The sequence below is a fragment of the Drosophila obscura genome, unplaced genomic scaffold, assembly GCF_018151105.1.
Source record: "Drosophila obscura isolate BZ-5 IFL unplaced genomic scaffold, ASM1815110v1 contig_181, whole genome shotgun sequence".
In the NCBI taxonomy this organism is placed as follows: Eukaryota; Metazoa; Arthropoda; class Insecta; order Diptera; family Drosophilidae; genus Drosophila; species Drosophila obscura.
Genome location: NW_024542769.1, coordinates 797,733 through 814,470, shown reverse-complemented (window position 1 = coordinate 814,470; position 16,738 = coordinate 797,733). Strand labels below are relative to the sequence as shown.

General features: G+C 48.4%; 2 protein-coding genes across 5 annotated transcripts; one reads left to right on the top strand and one right to left on the bottom strand.

The window, feature by feature from the left end:
* Positions 1 to 245: 245 nt before the first annotated feature.
* On the bottom strand, positions 246 to 16,650 carry LOC111076756 (phosphatidylinositol 4-phosphate 3-kinase C2 domain-containing subunit alpha). 4 transcript variants are annotated; one of them, XM_022370681.2, is made up of 16 exons: positions 16,178 to 16,650; positions 13,500 to 14,572; positions 13,379 to 13,431; positions 10,225 to 10,968; positions 10,060 to 10,148; positions 9,341 to 9,989; positions 8,704 to 9,274; positions 7,993 to 8,632; positions 7,680 to 7,925; positions 7,174 to 7,610; positions 6,710 to 7,102; positions 6,437 to 6,637; positions 1,843 to 2,039; positions 1,688 to 1,779; positions 1,473 to 1,622; positions 246 to 1,404 (listed from the first exon to the last, which is right to left on the bottom strand). In XM_022370681.2, the coding sequence occupies exons 2-16, from the start codon at positions 14,528 to 14,530 to the stop codon at positions 1,222 to 1,224; spliced, it is 5,676 nt and encodes a 1,891-aa protein (XP_022226373.2). In that variant the 5' UTR covers positions 14,531 to 14,572; positions 16,178 to 16,650; the 3' UTR covers positions 246 to 1,221. The 4 variants fall into 4 exon arrangements, with proteins under 4 accessions (XP_022226373.2, XP_022226374.2, XP_022226376.2 ...); XM_022370682.2 differs by lacking the exon at positions 16,178 to 16,650 and adding an exon at positions 14,631 to 14,698; XM_022370684.2 differs by lacking the exons at positions 246 to 1,404; positions 1,473 to 1,622; positions 1,688 to 1,779; ... (8 more) ...; positions 10,060 to 10,148; positions 10,225 to 10,968 and adding an exon at positions 12,350 to 13,027.
* On the top strand, positions 2,549 to 6,082 carry LOC111076761. Its single transcript, XM_022370689.2, has 4 exons — positions 2,549 to 2,783; positions 2,841 to 3,034; positions 3,694 to 3,787; positions 3,858 to 6,082. Exons 1-4 carry the CDS (start codon positions 2,756 to 2,758, stop codon positions 5,654 to 5,656), a joined length of 2,115 nt encoding a protein of 704 aa, XP_022226381.2. The 5' UTR covers positions 2,549 to 2,755; the 3' UTR covers positions 5,657 to 6,082.
* Positions 16,651 to 16,738: the final 88 nt, after the last annotated feature.

The following is a 16,738-nucleotide window of genomic DNA, read 5'->3' as shown; positions in this document are numbered from 1 at the left end:
CGTAGCGCCACACGGACAAAGGATAAGAAACATTACAGGTTGAGAGAGAGGTTCCAATAAAAATGTATATACATACATATGTACAAATAAAACCACAAAACTGATTTTTGTGTTTAGGAGAATATATGTACATATGTATGTATTTTAATTTGGTATTTTCACATATGTATATTTTGTGCCGAAATTTGATATTAATTACATTACATCAACTTTGTTTTAATAAAATGCACAAACATCAGATCAGATCGCTTATCAATTAATATGTATGTATGTATGTCGTTAATAAGTTTTGATTTTCGTTAAAAATACGCAGGTAGATGTAGTTTTTAAATTTCCATAGATATAAAAATAGTATCTGTCGATTTCACTGTGTAAGTTCCTAGACAAATACATCTAAACATTTTACAATAATCTTTTTAATTTGTTAAGACACTTTTAGTACTTGGTCTCTCCGACGACAGTTCCAATATTCGCTATTTATTTGCTTTGCTTGTAAATTTGTTGTAAGTATTAAGTGTCGAGAGTTTACCCCAAATAACTGACAGCGGGTGCTGCCACAGACACAAAGTAATTTTTGTCGTACAGAAACGAAAAAGAGAATCCCTGGAGAGAAATTAAATTCGTCTAATTCGTACAAATGAACCTAGAGCCGGAGAACATGACATTTCTTAGATGTTACGGGTTTGTTTTAAATGACTCCTTGAGTCAAATCTCTCATGCTAATCCTCTGTATATTTTAAAAGTCCCTCAAATTGTTGGGATACATCTGTATAATACTGCAAATACTCTGAACAAACAGGCCAACCGCTGACTAATGGAAAAGATAAAAATTGAACAGATATCCAGAGATATTCCTAGAGACCTAACATACTCTTGCTCTTACTCTTCTCTCCCACACAGTATTTCATTAAAGAATAGCTGGAGCCAAAGTGAATCAGTTAAAGATTTAAAGAATGTTTGTGTATGAGTGGGGAGGAATAAAAATACGAGTGTGAGGCACAATTTGAACAAAAAGAAAAAGAAATAACACAGAATCTACTGGACTTTAGTTCAATTGTATATAATATAAATGTTGGAATGTACAATCACTTCGAGTATGTGTGTAAGTATTATTGTGTTCAAAAGAAGACAAAAACGTGTAAATTAGTATTGCTTTATTCCTAGGCCAGATTGTCGGTAAGCAGGCGGTGAGCTGTCCTCTTATCCTTAATTCTCATTCTATCATCCATTTCTCGGCACCGATCGCAGGCGGTGCCAATCGCACAGCTCCTGCCGCAGATCGTGCTTGGACAGATCCAACTCGAAACCGCCGAGCAGTTCGTTCTCCTGCAGCGTATCATGTGTCCAGATAGTGACCTGCAGTCGACGCTCCTGAATAATATTGAGTGGCATGCGGTACTCCAGCTGCATAATAGGGAGAGAAAAATTTACTCGAATGTTTAATACAAATAGTATTCATTTATTCAACTTACCGTTTCCATGAAACTGGGAACACAGGTCTTGCGCACAACTTTGGTCTTGCGTTTGGTCTCCTTTTTGGGGTCCGGTTTTAGGTAGCATTTCACATATGTGTTGGGCTCCTGACCGCCCTGTATCAAGGGCAGCCCTTTGGCGTGGTGTATCTAACAGAATAAACAGGATCCATTAGCTATAATATGCTATATAAGATAGCTCATAAGCCACCCACCATCACAGTAAGTACGCCGCGGTTATATTGCAGCGATAGTCGGATTTGACCAATCTCATTGGGGTTATCACGCGACGGCTTTCGCTTGTCCTCTACAATATAATTATGTTCAATATCGATTCAATGGAGGTGACATGTGCTAGCTGCTAACTTACCCTTCATCTTGGGCATCTCCAGCTTGGCCTCCTGCTGATCACGCAACAGAGGATGGAAAAACGTGTACACCAGATCAGAGTGCGCAATTTCCTCGGCGGCATCGAACAGCGATTTCAGAAAGTGCTGTATCAGAGGTAGACGTTTTTCAGCCACAGACTTGATGTTGGAGCGACCCACATGCACGCCAGCCGGTAGACTGTAAAGACAAGATATTAAAGATAGAGTTGATAGAATAAAACTGACTGAAAGATGTTAGTATTTAAGGGAATTAATGATACTCTATGACATGATTGACATAATCTTCATTTGCAAGCATTAATTAATTACCAAACATTTCAAAAAACATTACAAGCTTCTTAAGTTAGTGCACGGATAGTGCTGACAAATCAAAATAAATATATATATATTGCCGATTGCTTATCAGTGTGGTAGGTAGGTAGTACGAGAGGTTACACCGCTAATAGCCTGATAAATCGGTGACTGAGGCAAACTGATTTCACTGTCGTGTCGCTACCGAGGGAGAGCACACCCGCTCCAAGTGGGCAAAGAGAGAGAGAGAGTCGAATCGAGTCGGGTTGGTGCTTGATATCGGCCCGAATCGTGGGGACCGATAAGCAACATTCGCAGCGACGGCAGCGGCGGAAACGTCAGCGCTCAATCAGTTAACGAGCGAGCGGGCGCTCAGACGAACGGAACGCCAAAAAAAAAAAAATCTGAAGAGCTGGAGCCCCCGATAGCCGTCCGCTGTCGCTGGGTCGTTCGATTAGCGACGTGGTGAACTTATGTACATATGTAAGCGTATTTATGTATATATATACAATATATTCGGCAGCAACAACAGAGACAGAAATTCGTGCAAAATTCGTGAAATCTGCTGAAATGCCACCAGCCACAGCAGCGTAAGACAAAGCCATGGCTCAACTGGAGAATGTGGGCCAAGGTAAGTTCTATGCCAGACCTAATCAGAAATCCATCTATAAGTTCTATCCTGCTACAGGTCAGCATGCCGCTGTCGGGCCACTGCTTGCCTCCGCCATGCTGCTCGTGGGCCTACTCTTCGCCCTGCTCGGCATCAAGATCTGGGGCTTTCGGCGTCGCCTGACCTTCGATCGCAGTTCGTCCGGCTCGTCTAGATCATCCGCGGCACAGCCACAACAGCCGCCGCCCCGCTATGCTGCCCAGGAGTCACAGGTAGGCAAAAGTCCGGCGGAATCTGCACAGAGAACTGCTCGACAAGCACGTAAAGGTCAATGTGTGATGCCTCCCCTCCCCACGATAGCAGTACCAGTAACAGTAACAGTACCAGAACGCCCGCTGATAAGGCACAGCAAATAGCAAACAGAGGCGACATTTATTCATTTGCAGGTGTAAACGCTGTCTGTATGCGAGGGACAGAGATGGGCGCGTGAGGGGCATGCAAATCGTTATTAAAAGAGTCAACTTTCACTCAATCGAGTGGATAGAATGTTGGCGTCTTTCTTTTACAGGTACTCCTCTTCAAATTAGGAATTAAACGAATCAAAAGTGAAGGGAGCCAACGCTCAAGAATATATTCTCAGTTGTAGCAAAGTTTTGAAAGGTTTCCAAAGGGGTTTCCAAACAAAAGTTTTAGCGTGCCTCATTGCATGGGTGTGTGTGCTGGTGCTTGTGCTTTGGCTGTTCTCTGGGCATGTGTAATGCCCAACGTATTCACAGTACAACTACAGTTGTAACGCATTCGAGGGGCCACCCCAACAGCTGAGTCCACAGGCCACAGCTGATGCAGCTGTTGGAAGTTGGGTACACACACGTTCCCTGACCAATGCAATGGCAATGCAGTGCTCCAAAGAACTAATACGATTCGATTGCAGGTAAACGGCACAGACAATGCAGTGCATGGCGTGTTCCGGCAGCGCAATCTCGAGGAATTCGAAAGCTCATGGCCTTCAACGACGGCTTCAGCGGGTAAAGACTGGGATATTGTGTGATTTTCTATACTGTTGCCCCCACTGACTGCCATTCCATTCTTCCGCAGGCAACAGCTACTTGACGGGCAGTGTGCCGAACCTTCGAATGTACTCCCCAGTCACGCCCCGGGAGCGCAGCTTGGGAGAGGCCGGCGATGTGTCGTATCGCGCACCGCCCCAAGCACAGCGTCGTCGCCGCAAGGAGGTGCACAGTGCCCACTCTGACTGCTATGCGGCGCCACCCACTCGCATGCCACCTTCTCCACCCACAGAGGCGCTGCCACCAGCCACCGACGCGATGCCAGCGAGAGATCTAGCAGTCGCTGTGGCTCCTGAGGCGCCTAGCGAACTGGGAATGCCCAACTTTGATCACTTTGCGGAGAAATACGCGCTCATTAGCGTACAGCCCACGGCGGATGCGGCCAGCACAACGCAGCTGAGGAGCAAGGACAGTGGGCGCTATGTCAAGTTCGAGCCGGTCGATGATGTGCCAGAGCTGCTGACCCCCGACGAGGAGCAAGGTGCCGCCTCCTCTCTCTCTGTGACTGCTGTGGTGCACCGCGGGGCGCCATCCAACGATGAGCACGAATCAGAAGTGGCGCCCAGTAGTCAGGGAGCCGTCGATCAGTCCGTGGACTCGGCATTCGTTGTGGCAGTCATAGCAGGCAGTCCGGAGACGACAAGCCCACCGCAGGCCCCGATGGCACGTAGCCTTTTCGACGATTTGGAATTGCCGAATGGCGAGCAGGATCCGGAGTTTGTGCGCATCCGTTCCTCCTTTGTGATGAACGAGGCAGACATCTTGGACTTGGATCCGCGGCAGCTGCCAGCGGCAGGCAGTCCGCCTGGCTTTGGCAAGAGCATCGACGAGGACTGGGAGAACTGGATGAACCTCGATGCCGTCGCTGAAGTGCCCGAGCCCAACTGGGCGTTGCATCCCAGCGCCCTGGAGCAGCTGCCCCCGGTGGAGACCACACTCAGCGAAGCCACTCTGTCGCTGCACAACGTGGAGCAGCTGCCCCCAGTGGAGACTACTCTGAGCGAAGCGACTCTGTCGCTGGACAACGTGCAGCAGGCAGAGGGACTATTCAATCAGTTGGAGCCAATGGAACCAGCTCCGACAAGGCATGCGGAGTCCCCACCAGCTCTGCCCTGTGCAGATCCCCCGCCCTACGACCCGGGCACACTCTATCTGCCTGACTACGAGTCCCTGATGCAGCTGGAGAACACGCGGGCCAGCCAAACCCTGCCCAAATACACCGAAGTCGTGAGCAGCATAGAGGATCTGTATGCCGAACTGGAACCGAACGGAGGCTCAGGCACAGGGCCGACAAATGGAATTGACAATTTCGAGGATCTGTGCCAGGAAATGGCTGTGGCCGAGACACCGCGACCAGCTCCTCAGCCTACTCCGCGCTCTACCAAGACTAGCACACTCAATGTACGTGGCGATGCGGCTCCCCTGGCTTTCTACCAACCCGAAGAGCTGCCCGGCTCCAGTTCCAGCGATGGCGAGGCGCAGAATGAAGCCCCCCGTTCGGCACCGAAGCCTGCACAGCGCAATCCACGCACGCGCAAGGTCCGCTTCGATGTGGATAACTTGCAGTACTACCAGTCCGCCGATGTGGTCACATCGTCGAGTGCAGAGTCTGAGGAGGATAACCCTCCTCCTCCGCCACCTCGACCCATGCTGCGCTCAACCATATTCGAGCCAGAGGCGGGCCACAACATTGTGCCCAGCCTGTTCGGTGCCCAGGTAATGCAGGGCGACAGCAGCGACGATGATGAAGCCTTCGGCCGAGCCATCAGCCAGCACCGCTCCATGACAGCAGCACTGCGCACAATGCATAACGATACGGATGCCTAGGATCCCGCCCCCGATCTCTAGTTGCTTGTGCAGCCCGTGCCTCAATTTCCTTAGAAAATACAGTATTTTATGTGTAACTGACTGGCTCTGGCACTGGCACTGGCTATGATCCAATTACGAGTACGAGTACATACATACATTTCAAAGATAAGTTGCCATATAATGTTGACTACACGCGTATATTAGAATAATAATTATAATAATAAACACAACGAGTATAGCAGGAAAGCCTTGGCAGATAACAACAAACGACAAAAGAGCGTCTCTGGGCATTTATACAAGATAAGCAAATGTTTTGAAGCCGAATTGGAATCAATTTCTCAATGTCTAGATAAAGAGTCTGATAGATGAACGTCCGTTATTCGATAGAGCATAAAGATAATATGCGAACAAAAATCAATAAAGAAAACCAGGAAGAAAACAAGATATGGCCCAAGACCCAAGCCCCAGTCACTGTCCGACGAATTATTCCCATGGAAAATATTGTTCCCTGTTCGAGCCACCATTGCTTCGAGATTCATTCTTCAAAGGAGAATGCCCGAGAATGCAAAAAAAAAAAAAAACACATGTCGTGTGCATGACGAGGGACATTCTAAACAGCTGCTGTAGTTATCCGTGATGACAAAGAAATAAGTAATAGCAGCGAAACAATTAAACTGGATTAAATCTAACATGATTCAAGGAGTCCCTTAACTTTGTATCACACACGCCCACTCCCCTCCCCCCACACAGCACACACACACACATACAGCAATCATCTGTCTGAGAGGATTCACTCACCTGTGAAGTTTGACCAGTGGAAAGTGCATGCACAGCTTCTGATGGAACTCGGTGAACTCGCGATAGGAGCGGAACAAGTGAGTGGGATCCGGCTGTCCGTGTCGCGTCACTTGCAGTATGTACATGTAGAACTTCTCCATGCTGTAGTGCTTCTGGAAGCGCACCACCTTGACAATCTTCAAGCGACCATCCTGCTGCATGCTGTCGTCAAACGAAAAACACATAAGCGATAAATATATAGTCGTATGCCAGTTGGCAGCGGCCAAGACTTACGTATATTTGCGTGGCACGAAGGAGAGCAGCTCGCCGGTGCCCTCGTCGGCAGTGAAGCGCATCTGGGCGAGGTTGTGCAGAAAGAAATTGAACTGGGTGAACCAGCTCTTCAGCGAGGACTGGATCATCTTGGCGAAAGTGGCAGCCGCCTCGGGATTCGATTGCGTTGGCAGCAGGGCGCGCCGCACATAGGTAACGGCATTGGAGTTGACACCAGGCATGCCGGCGGTGGCCATGTGGGCCAGCGTGTGCAGCAGCAGATCCGCATTCTTGCGCACAATATTAAAGGCGCGACAGCAGAGATCCACAAAGTAGTGGAAATCGGTGGAGGGCTTGTCCCCGCCATTTATCACGTACGCCATGTCCGAGGTGAGCACAAACGGCGTACGATCTCTGTAGCAGGAATTTTTCCAGATTAGAATCAATAAATCTATACAAATTTTATGCGGCCTTCATCCCGTTACCTCTTGAAGTTGCCAAACATCTGTGCATCGCCGAGGAATTTACCAAAATCAATGTGAAACAGATGTCCCGAGGTTTTCAGCATAATGTTGTCGTTGTGCCTGTCACAGATGCCGAGCACATAGGTGGCGACGCTGTAGCCGGCGCAGGATAGTGTGAAATTGCGCACAGCACTCTGATACTCCAGCGGACTGGGATTCTGCTTGCCCAGCCATTCGGCTATGGGGCGATCCTTAAACGAGCCCGTCAAGCCGCACTCCACTTGGATTTTGCGCAACGTTTCGGCCTCGGAGACGAGCTCGATCATGCCGCTCTTGTAGCCCGTCGGCACACAGTTGAACGTGACCATCTTCAGGTCGAGTCGCTCGGCCAGCCACATTTTGTCCATGATGCGAATCAGCTGAATGGTAAGCTGATCCTGCTGCAGATCATCACCACACTAGAAAAAAGAAGTCAAACACTCAGCACTCGTGGGATTGATGGACTGACTCCTGTGTCTGCCTCGTACCTTAAAAATGGCTGGCAACGACTCGGCATCGGGTCCCACGAAGGTGATCTTGAGCGGCAGTGTGTTGGAGTTGAAATAGCTGCAGTTGCGCACACTGACGCCCGTCACCTCCAGCTCTGGTCCCAGCGGCAGACAGGTGGGCTTCTCCAGCAGATCCTGATGCACCTCGTCCATGCCAGCAGCCAGACTCTTTTGCCGCATCGACTCTTTGGACTCCTTCACAGACTCCGCTATCGTTGTCAGTTTCTATTGAAGCAAAATCAATGCAAAATGAGTCACAAGGATGTCTAGGGAGGTGGGGGTAGACACCTACCTGACACATGCGATGCTGGTACATAAAGCGCTGCAGCATCTTCTCGCCACAGATGGCCATTAGGGCGCGCAGCATCATCTTGCTGCGGCGGTAGTAGCGCGCCTGGGTTATCTGGCACTCGTCGTACTCCTGGTCCACCATGGCCGCCCCAATCGAGTTGTGTGGATCGTCCGGCAGGCTGTGCACCAGCAGCCAGTACATGTGATGGGCGAATCGCGGCGACTCCAGGCACTTGGCCAGCAGGAAACGTGCCATGGCTGAGCCCTCGTAGGTGTCATGCTTCAGGGACTGAACCAGCTGCGGCAGAAAGTCCACCAGCTGATCGTTGGGCATTTTCGAGATCCATTCGACGGCCTTCTCGCGTACCTTGGCATCCGGATAGCGTGGCAGCAGCAGCTCGAGCGCCTGCAGCGGCGACAGCGGCGACCACGAGTGCAGCAGGGCGTGCAGATCTATCAGATTCGCATAGTCCCAGCTGTGCGCCGCATGCAGGACCTTGGGCAGTGCATTGGGATAGTTCTGCAGATACAGACGCTTCTCCCAGAATACTTCGCGTCGCTCAGTGGCCCCGGTGTAGCCCAGCTCGGCCGTGTCCAGCAGCTCCTCCTGCAGGTTGGCATCCAGCGAGGCAAAGTCGTAGCTGTAGATAGAAGACCGAGACTGTGTTAGAAGACTTTGTACCATTCTAGCCGAGGTGGCTCGAGTACTCACTGTGGGGCAGGCTTGGGCACCTCCTGATGCTCTGGGAACTCGATGCGCCCTCCGTAGGGCGGAACCTCGATGCTTAGAACTGGACAAAAGTCGGGATGTGGATGACAGCCGCGTGCTGGGGCCGGGCCCAGCATTTTGTCCGTGGTTGGTGGCCACACGGACAGCAGATAGGGGCCGCAGATCATTGCCCGCTTGAAGTCGAACAACTGTATGGAGCACCAGCCCAGTTCGGTGGTCACCTGCCGCCGCTCGCCATTCGGCTCCGAATTGGGCTCATTATCGCTGGCCGCCTGCTTGCCATAGAGCACAAACGTGACGCGGGCCTCGCGCGGCAGCGTGCATATGGGATGCTGTTCGAAGGTCAGCCAGGCGCTGAAGTTGAGGCGCGGAAACAGGCCCCCACTGGTGTCGTTCGAGCAGCTCAGGACATTCGGTTTGGACAGCAGACGCGTTCCATAGACCAGCTGCACGCACAGCGAGTAATCCTCGAACTTCCAGTTGGGTGGGGGCCTGTGCAGACAGTTGATGCTCACCACAATTGGCTTTGACACGCACGAAATGGGAATGGGTGCTGGAATTCACATTCAGGAATTCAGATTTAGTTAAGAGCAGCTGAGCAACTGAGGGGAACACTCACTTGTGGCATAGTCCAGCGACTTGACGGAGAACGCCACACGAAAGACATTCGCATAGAGCTCGACCAGCTCCTGCACAGCATCGCGCAGGCCATTGCACTTGACCTTGATCTGTTCGAGCAGCGAGCGCGGCCGCATTGTCACCTGGGCATAGTCGCCGTAGTCGCTTACAATCTCCGGATTGCTGGCACCCGAACCAGCCGCATACTTTGTCTGGGCCTCCTCGCAGACGCGCTTCAGATCGGCCACACATCGGGCAATGTCCATGGTGTCGATGGATCCGAGCAGGGCGCATATGGCTTTCACCGCCTGCACCACGCCCGAGCAACTCACGACACTACGCCCGGAAGCAGGTGCGGGGGAGTCGGCGGCCGACTCCAGCTTGTCGATCTCCATTTCGAGCGTCTCGATGAGTATCATCATGTTGTCGTAGGTGACAATGGGCACCACCTCGTTGGGAAACAGTTGCTCTGGCTGCAGGTCCGCATCGTTAATGTCATCGCGCTCGGAACGCGCTATGGCCTGCATGTTGGAGGCCGTGCTCAGGCAGAGACCCAGGTGGACATCCTTCTCCAGCTGAAAGCTATTGTGCACACTCTCCAGTTGGCTCAGCCGCGAGGTGGGCGCCAGCCACTCCAGCAGACCAATGGGCTGAAAGATTACAGATTACAGAGTAGGACCCAGAGTACAGCAGTACAGATTGAATGCCACTGCCACTCACCTTGACGACATAGTCGGTAACACTGCCCTTCACCTGACCCTCCAGCGAGGCCAGCGCCTGGGCCACAACCTGCGCCACCACGGAGTCAACTGCAAAGCGAAAGCGAGGAACGATTAGAGAGTGAGAGAGATCTCTTCAGAGAGAGCCAGCAGGAACGGAACTTACTGTCGCAGGTAAACGTCACCGGTGTGCCATAGCCCTTGACCTGCTCCCCGGCTGCCGAAGTGGACAGGGCATGCTGCTGGAGTGTGTTCAGTGCCGGATGCACAATCACCTTGATGCTGGTGTCCATCATGTAGTGGTAGTTGAACTCTGCCGCCACCACATGCCCCACGTTTGTGGGCGCATCGTCGTGGGGGTAGCGCGACCGCAGCTGCTTAACCATGTTATAGAACTCCAGCATCTCGGGATCGTGCGTGCGCTGGTCGCTGATCAGCTCGTACAGCCGAGTGCATGTTTTCCGTCGGTCGAGCACCACGCGGGCCGGTATGCTGGATGTGTAGCTGTCTGTCAGGACCGTGGGCTGGTATTGGGACGGCTTGGTCGCCGTCAACGCTGCCGGGACCTGGGCCGACTCGTACAGCTGCTGGTTTCGCGGCGGCAGAGGTGGAGGCGGCGACACACTGCCCGATCCATTTTCGGACAGACGCAGGCGCTCTTCCACGGGAGCCTCCACCTGACACGACGCCGCAGCCGCCGCCGCCGACGATGTTGAGGGCTGTGCCAGATAATCTTGCCGCCAGCCAATGAGACTAACATTCGGACTGGCGGTTGCTGCGCTCTTGTCCCACCTGTTGACCGCCTCGTACATGGGATCCGAGTACTGGGTGCCGCCATCGCCGCTGTACAGGAAGTCGAATGGATCGTACTCCGCATAGTACGAGGTGCTGTCCGAGGCACTGTCGTTTCCTGCAAGTAGCGAATGCATGATCAGTCGCAATCCCAATCTGGCACACAATCTGATCGCACGCAGTTATGCAAATGGCACTGAGGCCTACACACGGTCAGTGTCCGCGAGAGTCGTCTGGGCACATTGTGTAGCCAAAAATAAAGTCCCCCCAAAAAGACACGCGAATGGAGAGAACTAACGTGCAGCAAGCACTAGCGATCGGAGAACAGTTCGCAAAATCTACGCTAACAAATCCCACATTGGCCGCGCCATCGCTTCCCATCGCCTAATAGCTAATTGTGATTGCTGTCATACTACTGCCTGTTTGTGGGGGTCGCCCACGCCACGTCTGGCCACAACTATAGTGGAGGTTCCATGTTCGAATAGTCCAACTCATTGCAAGCCTCCTGTATAATCAGGAAACTCAAGTGAATGTAAATGTGAATGCTCCAATTTAAAGTCATTCATTGTCTTACTAATCTGCTAATTCTTTCATACGAACGTTCACTGTACCTATGTGGCATACGTACTATATGTATATATATATATATATATGTATGTATGTATGTACGTGTGTATATGTGCCCCCCATAGCTCATTCAGTTCGTGATCGTCCCAAATGTTTTCTATCATCTGTTTCATGTTCCACAAAAGGGCAAACTCAAAAGCATATATATTTTAAAGGGTGGACACAAATTCTGTTTCAAACTTATCATCTGTTTCCGCGAACGATAATGGTGGAGTGGTGGAGTGTGCAACTTAAGAGATTTTTCACAGTGAGAATATTCGCCCATTCGCAGATATTCCCACCTAATCTATTCAGGTAAATTGCTAAAATATGCAAATAAAATTCACACAGTGGGAAAACTTTCAAAAAAATGTAGATTTATTGGATTTGTAACTTTCTGATCCTTTATAATAGTTATTATTACTTGTGTTCGATTTTTAATCGATGTTTGAAATTATAAATAGTTTTTGCAGTCTTTTGGCTTTTGCTTTTAAATTCTGTTTCTATCTGTAATAATCTTCCGCTGGCTAAACAAAACACAGAACCATATCCCTTACACGTTGGGGTTAAAAGTGTCATAAGAGGAGGGATACTTTACACAACAATTACCATAGTGAAAAAATAAAAGAAAGGATTAAGAGTTAGTGACAGCAAAGTGAAGAAAAGAGTCCGAAACCCCGCTATTAAAATGTTAAAAGATCTCTACTCCCACCCAATCTCTCTCCAATCTGATATATAAATACATACATAAATATTTACTCAACGGACATACTATAGAAATATTAGGAAGGTATCGAAATGAAGTAAATGTTAAAGGGAAACGAGGGGCATTGATAGCAAGGCAAGGCAAGGCGGCAAGAAGGATGTTTAATAAAACAACAAGAGACTGGAATTTGTTCAAGGAATTATTTATTTGTCTTGACTCACAAAATGATACACGGATAGAACTAAACATGTGTATGTATTTATATTGGTATATATATATGTATGTACTATGTATAAATGTAGCAGCAAATCACAATCTGTTCATTTCGTAATACATTAAAAAAAACACAACAGGAAGTGACCTCAGAAGAACTACATACATTGTTCTTCCACATTGAGAACACTTCTCCACTCCATCAAGGCGATTGCCAAATCACCAAAATTGGTCTTAACTTTTGAAGAAAAAAAAACACATTTGATCGTATGGGGATCGATGTGCGAATCGGAAGCCAATATTCCAATCATATTTGGGGTACCTTCCGCTGTGTGTGTGTGTGATGTGGTGTGGTGTGTGTGTGGATGGCACAAAGTCAGCCTTTTGGTTTAAAAATAGTGTTTATAAAGTTTAGTATAAGTAAGTAGGTGGTTCTAAGTGCGTGCTGCCTAAGACACGAATATGTTTTTGTCACTGACTCCGAAACCAAACCGAACCGAACCGTACCGTAGCGTACCGAAACCAGTTAAGACGGCGGTGTACTTGTTGTGGGTTGTGTAAAGTAGCTTTTGCTTTGCAGTTGTACGGATAGGTAGTGTAGTAGTAGTAGTAGTAGTAGGACTTTCAATTAAAATGGGTTACTTTTGCGACACTGCTGCAATACAGAGAGAAAACAAACAAAAAACATTCAGTTTAATTCGTATCCAAGTCGGAGCAACCAACCACACTTGCTACAAACGATCTCAAGCTACAAAGGAGAGGGATTGGGTTTGGTTTTTGCTATTTTGCTATTTTTTGGAAGACTTATGCACAATTACCCCCAAAAATATAATGCTATTCCCATCAAATTAGTATCACCTATCAGGCTGTAAAAATCGAACTGGAGAACCTTAAAATCACACTTTACGAGCAGTTCAGTCTCAGTAGTCTCTTATGGGATTGCAGTTACCAGGAGATTGGGTGGATTTAATGTCTGGTTAATAATTGTCGTGGATGGGCTTACCAGTGTTCTCATTTAGCAGGGGATCGAATGCCTCCAGTACACTCACACGGGAGCTGCAAAAGCAGAGGAGAGTCTATTGTTGGGGTAAAACTATTTGTAGCCGATAGGCGATGATACATACTAGTCCTCTTGGTTGAGGTCTATCAAATCGTTACCAGTGCGTTTGGGAGGCTGCGGTTGACCGTTGGAGCTGATGCTGTTGCTGGTACTGGCGCTGGCACCCAAAGGCACTTGGCGTCGGGGCTGAATGTTCACGCCATTGGCCTCGTGAGCGACAGGATTACTGGACGGATGGTGGCTGCTAATGCTGGTCGCTGTGGGGACTGGCGTGGACTGCGGACGCCCCAAATCCATGTGGGTGCTCGCTCCCGCGTACACAGGCCCAAAACCGAAGCCATGCGACTGTGGATACTGCGGCGGCATAAATGCTGCCGAGCCAGGCACTATGGGAGCCGTGTAGGGCGCTACAACAGCTCCGGGATAATAGAGGTAAGCGGTGGGCACCGCCTGCACCGGCTGCACGGCCATCTGGTTGGGCATGCTGTAGAGCCTCTGCAGCTCCTCGTTGCTCAGTGGCCGCTGTTGTGCCTGAGACGCGTTCTGATACGGCACCAGTTGCATGCCGCCAGCTGTTCCCACGATTCCATACGGCGGCGGTTGGGTCTGAGCCTGATGATGCGGCAAGGGCTGTGGCTGGGGGTAGCCGTATTGCGCAGGCACCGCAGCAGCTGCCTGCCCCACTGGCACCAGCGCCTGCGAGTGCGGATTGGGTGGCTGCATCCGCTGCAGATCCTCGATCAGCCTCTCGAAGGTGGTACCGCTCTCGGGCTGCTTGCTAGTGGGACTCGCAAAGCAGATGAGGTCATTGGCGGATACCTGCGCCGGCGGAGTGCGAGAACGTTCCACATTGCTGGCCGCGGCTGCCGTCGTATGCACCTCCGAGTGTCGGCGCTGGGTGACGCTCTGACTACGCTGCTGGGCATAGTAATCCCGCGCAGCGACGCCGCTGGGTACCCCCGAATGGTAGCCAGTGCCGTACTTTTTATTTCGCCTGTAGTCGTCGAGGGCCTGCTGCTCCAAGCTCAGTGCTGTCGCCTTGGCCAAGTCATCCTGGAACTGTCTGTCGTAGTCGGTCTGGCCCTGGTTTGACATATTATCCTCACAGCAGCAGCGTCAGTCGTCCCGAGTTTTATTCTGGAAAAAACAACAGAATGAGGCTACTTGGAATTTTGTTTTTCTTTTAATTTTCTACTTGGCTTGTCCAAAAATGCTATACTCTCTGCTTTGCCGAACTTTACTGACTATCGTGTGCTTTGTTTCTCTTATCTGCCATTCTGCCCGCTTGGCGCGATAACGAAATTGTATGATAAAAGTGATTATGCCCTGTAAAGGTGCAGGTCGTTGTATGTTTCAGGCGAGGCCATATTGAGGAACAAGTGTACCGACTGGCCGGGAAAAGGCAGGTGTCTATCGGGTATGCATAGCGAATAGACAAAAGGGAATGATAGGAAAAGGGAGAATGATTCACTTGAACCAGTCGCAGAAACAGTACGTCATTTACCAAATTGATTGCAAGTGTTGATAAACTTAGAAGCAATTGATTAAAAACATTCAAAAATTTCATTTTACTACTAAATAGATTAGAGGAACAGATGTTCAAATTGGCAGAAGAACATGTGCCGAAATATGAATCTATAACTAATATTAACAATACACTTTTAAGTGATTTCCATTATCTATAACCATACAGCGATCGTCACCCTATCCCAACTGGTAAATAATCTAATATTTATGTCATCATTTATTATCATATGAAAAGATTCGGGAAGACGGGAATGTACAAATAATACGAAATAGTTTTATGTTCTTGCGAAGTAAATATGATTATGATAAGTAAGCACAAATCTCCTAAATGCACATATACATATGTATGAATGTTTACTCTAATATACTCGTATATAAAACAAATTTTGCGATTACCATTCATCAAAAGCGGTTGAACCAGATCAAACGGAAATATACATACATACATACACAATCATAAATTGTGTGAATGAATGCTCTATTTCATAGAGATTGTTTTGTGATGTGCAGTAGCAAGACTTCTTCCCCTCATTCACACAATATTCGCACAGCGGGTGAAAAAAGTATTTTTCTGGCTTCTTATTACGATGTTATAAACTCCATTTGTTGCTATATTACATATTTAAAGGCCATTTGTTCTGTATATTAAAAATTTAAAGGCTCGCGCTTTTGGCCCAATTTATTTTTTTAAGTATCCCGATCGGCCTCAGTACTCTTTTGACCCACTGTACATAAGACGACGGAACGAACAGCTGTTCAGCATAAACACAGATGCTGAACGTATTCACACACACATGCACCGTTGAATGCGAAACGCGAAGGAGCAGAAGATAAGAGAAAACAGCAACCGGCAAGAGACGCAAAAAGGAAAACCTTCAGTTACGGCGGCGGCAAAGGTTAAGGTGCTAAATCAATATGCATGCACAGGTTAGCAAATTGGCAGCAGACAAATTAATTGATACAAAATAAATTGGGCTGCTTCTTCTTTTTGTGAAGAGCGGCAAAATATAGAGCAATAGTTATGCGAATAATAAAACTAGTTGACCCACACAAGCACATACAAAACACACACACACGACATTGAACATAACGAAGGGAGTAAAAGAGACGGAGCAAGAGAGAATATGATAATGGAGTGTATGCATATACACAACGCGTACATAAGTATTAACATTTTCACATACAATTCGGCATTTTTTCTCCATTTATGCTTACTTGATTTTTTAGGTGTCACCTCTACTGAAATTTTCGGTTGTTACTTCACTTATTCCGGACAATATAATGCCGCCCTCCTGGAAGTTTCAAGTACACAGGAGCGATTGAGGTGCTTCTCTTGTTATTTGCAATGGTTTATTTCATTGCTTCACGTATACGCTGACGCTGAATTAAGGTGAAGTTGTCTCCCACACACCTACTTACTAAATACAAAACGAATACGAAAGGCGTACGTACACACACGAACACGAACACACAAAAAACGGAATGACATACAAAACGTAAGCGTAATACGCGAGAATACTGATTAACTTGCACTTTAATTACACGTATATACTTGCACTAGAACATATTAGTTACATTATTATTAAATGACATAAAAACACACATTTGTTGTTGCCTCGCTCGGGGCAAAAAACACAAAATAACACGGAAAAAAACCAAAACGGAATGCAACAACCGCAAATAAAGCGATACTCGATAACGATGAATGCAATATATATCGTAGTTATAGTTGGCTTCAATTTAAATTTCAAAAGTACAAAATAAACTCAATTATTA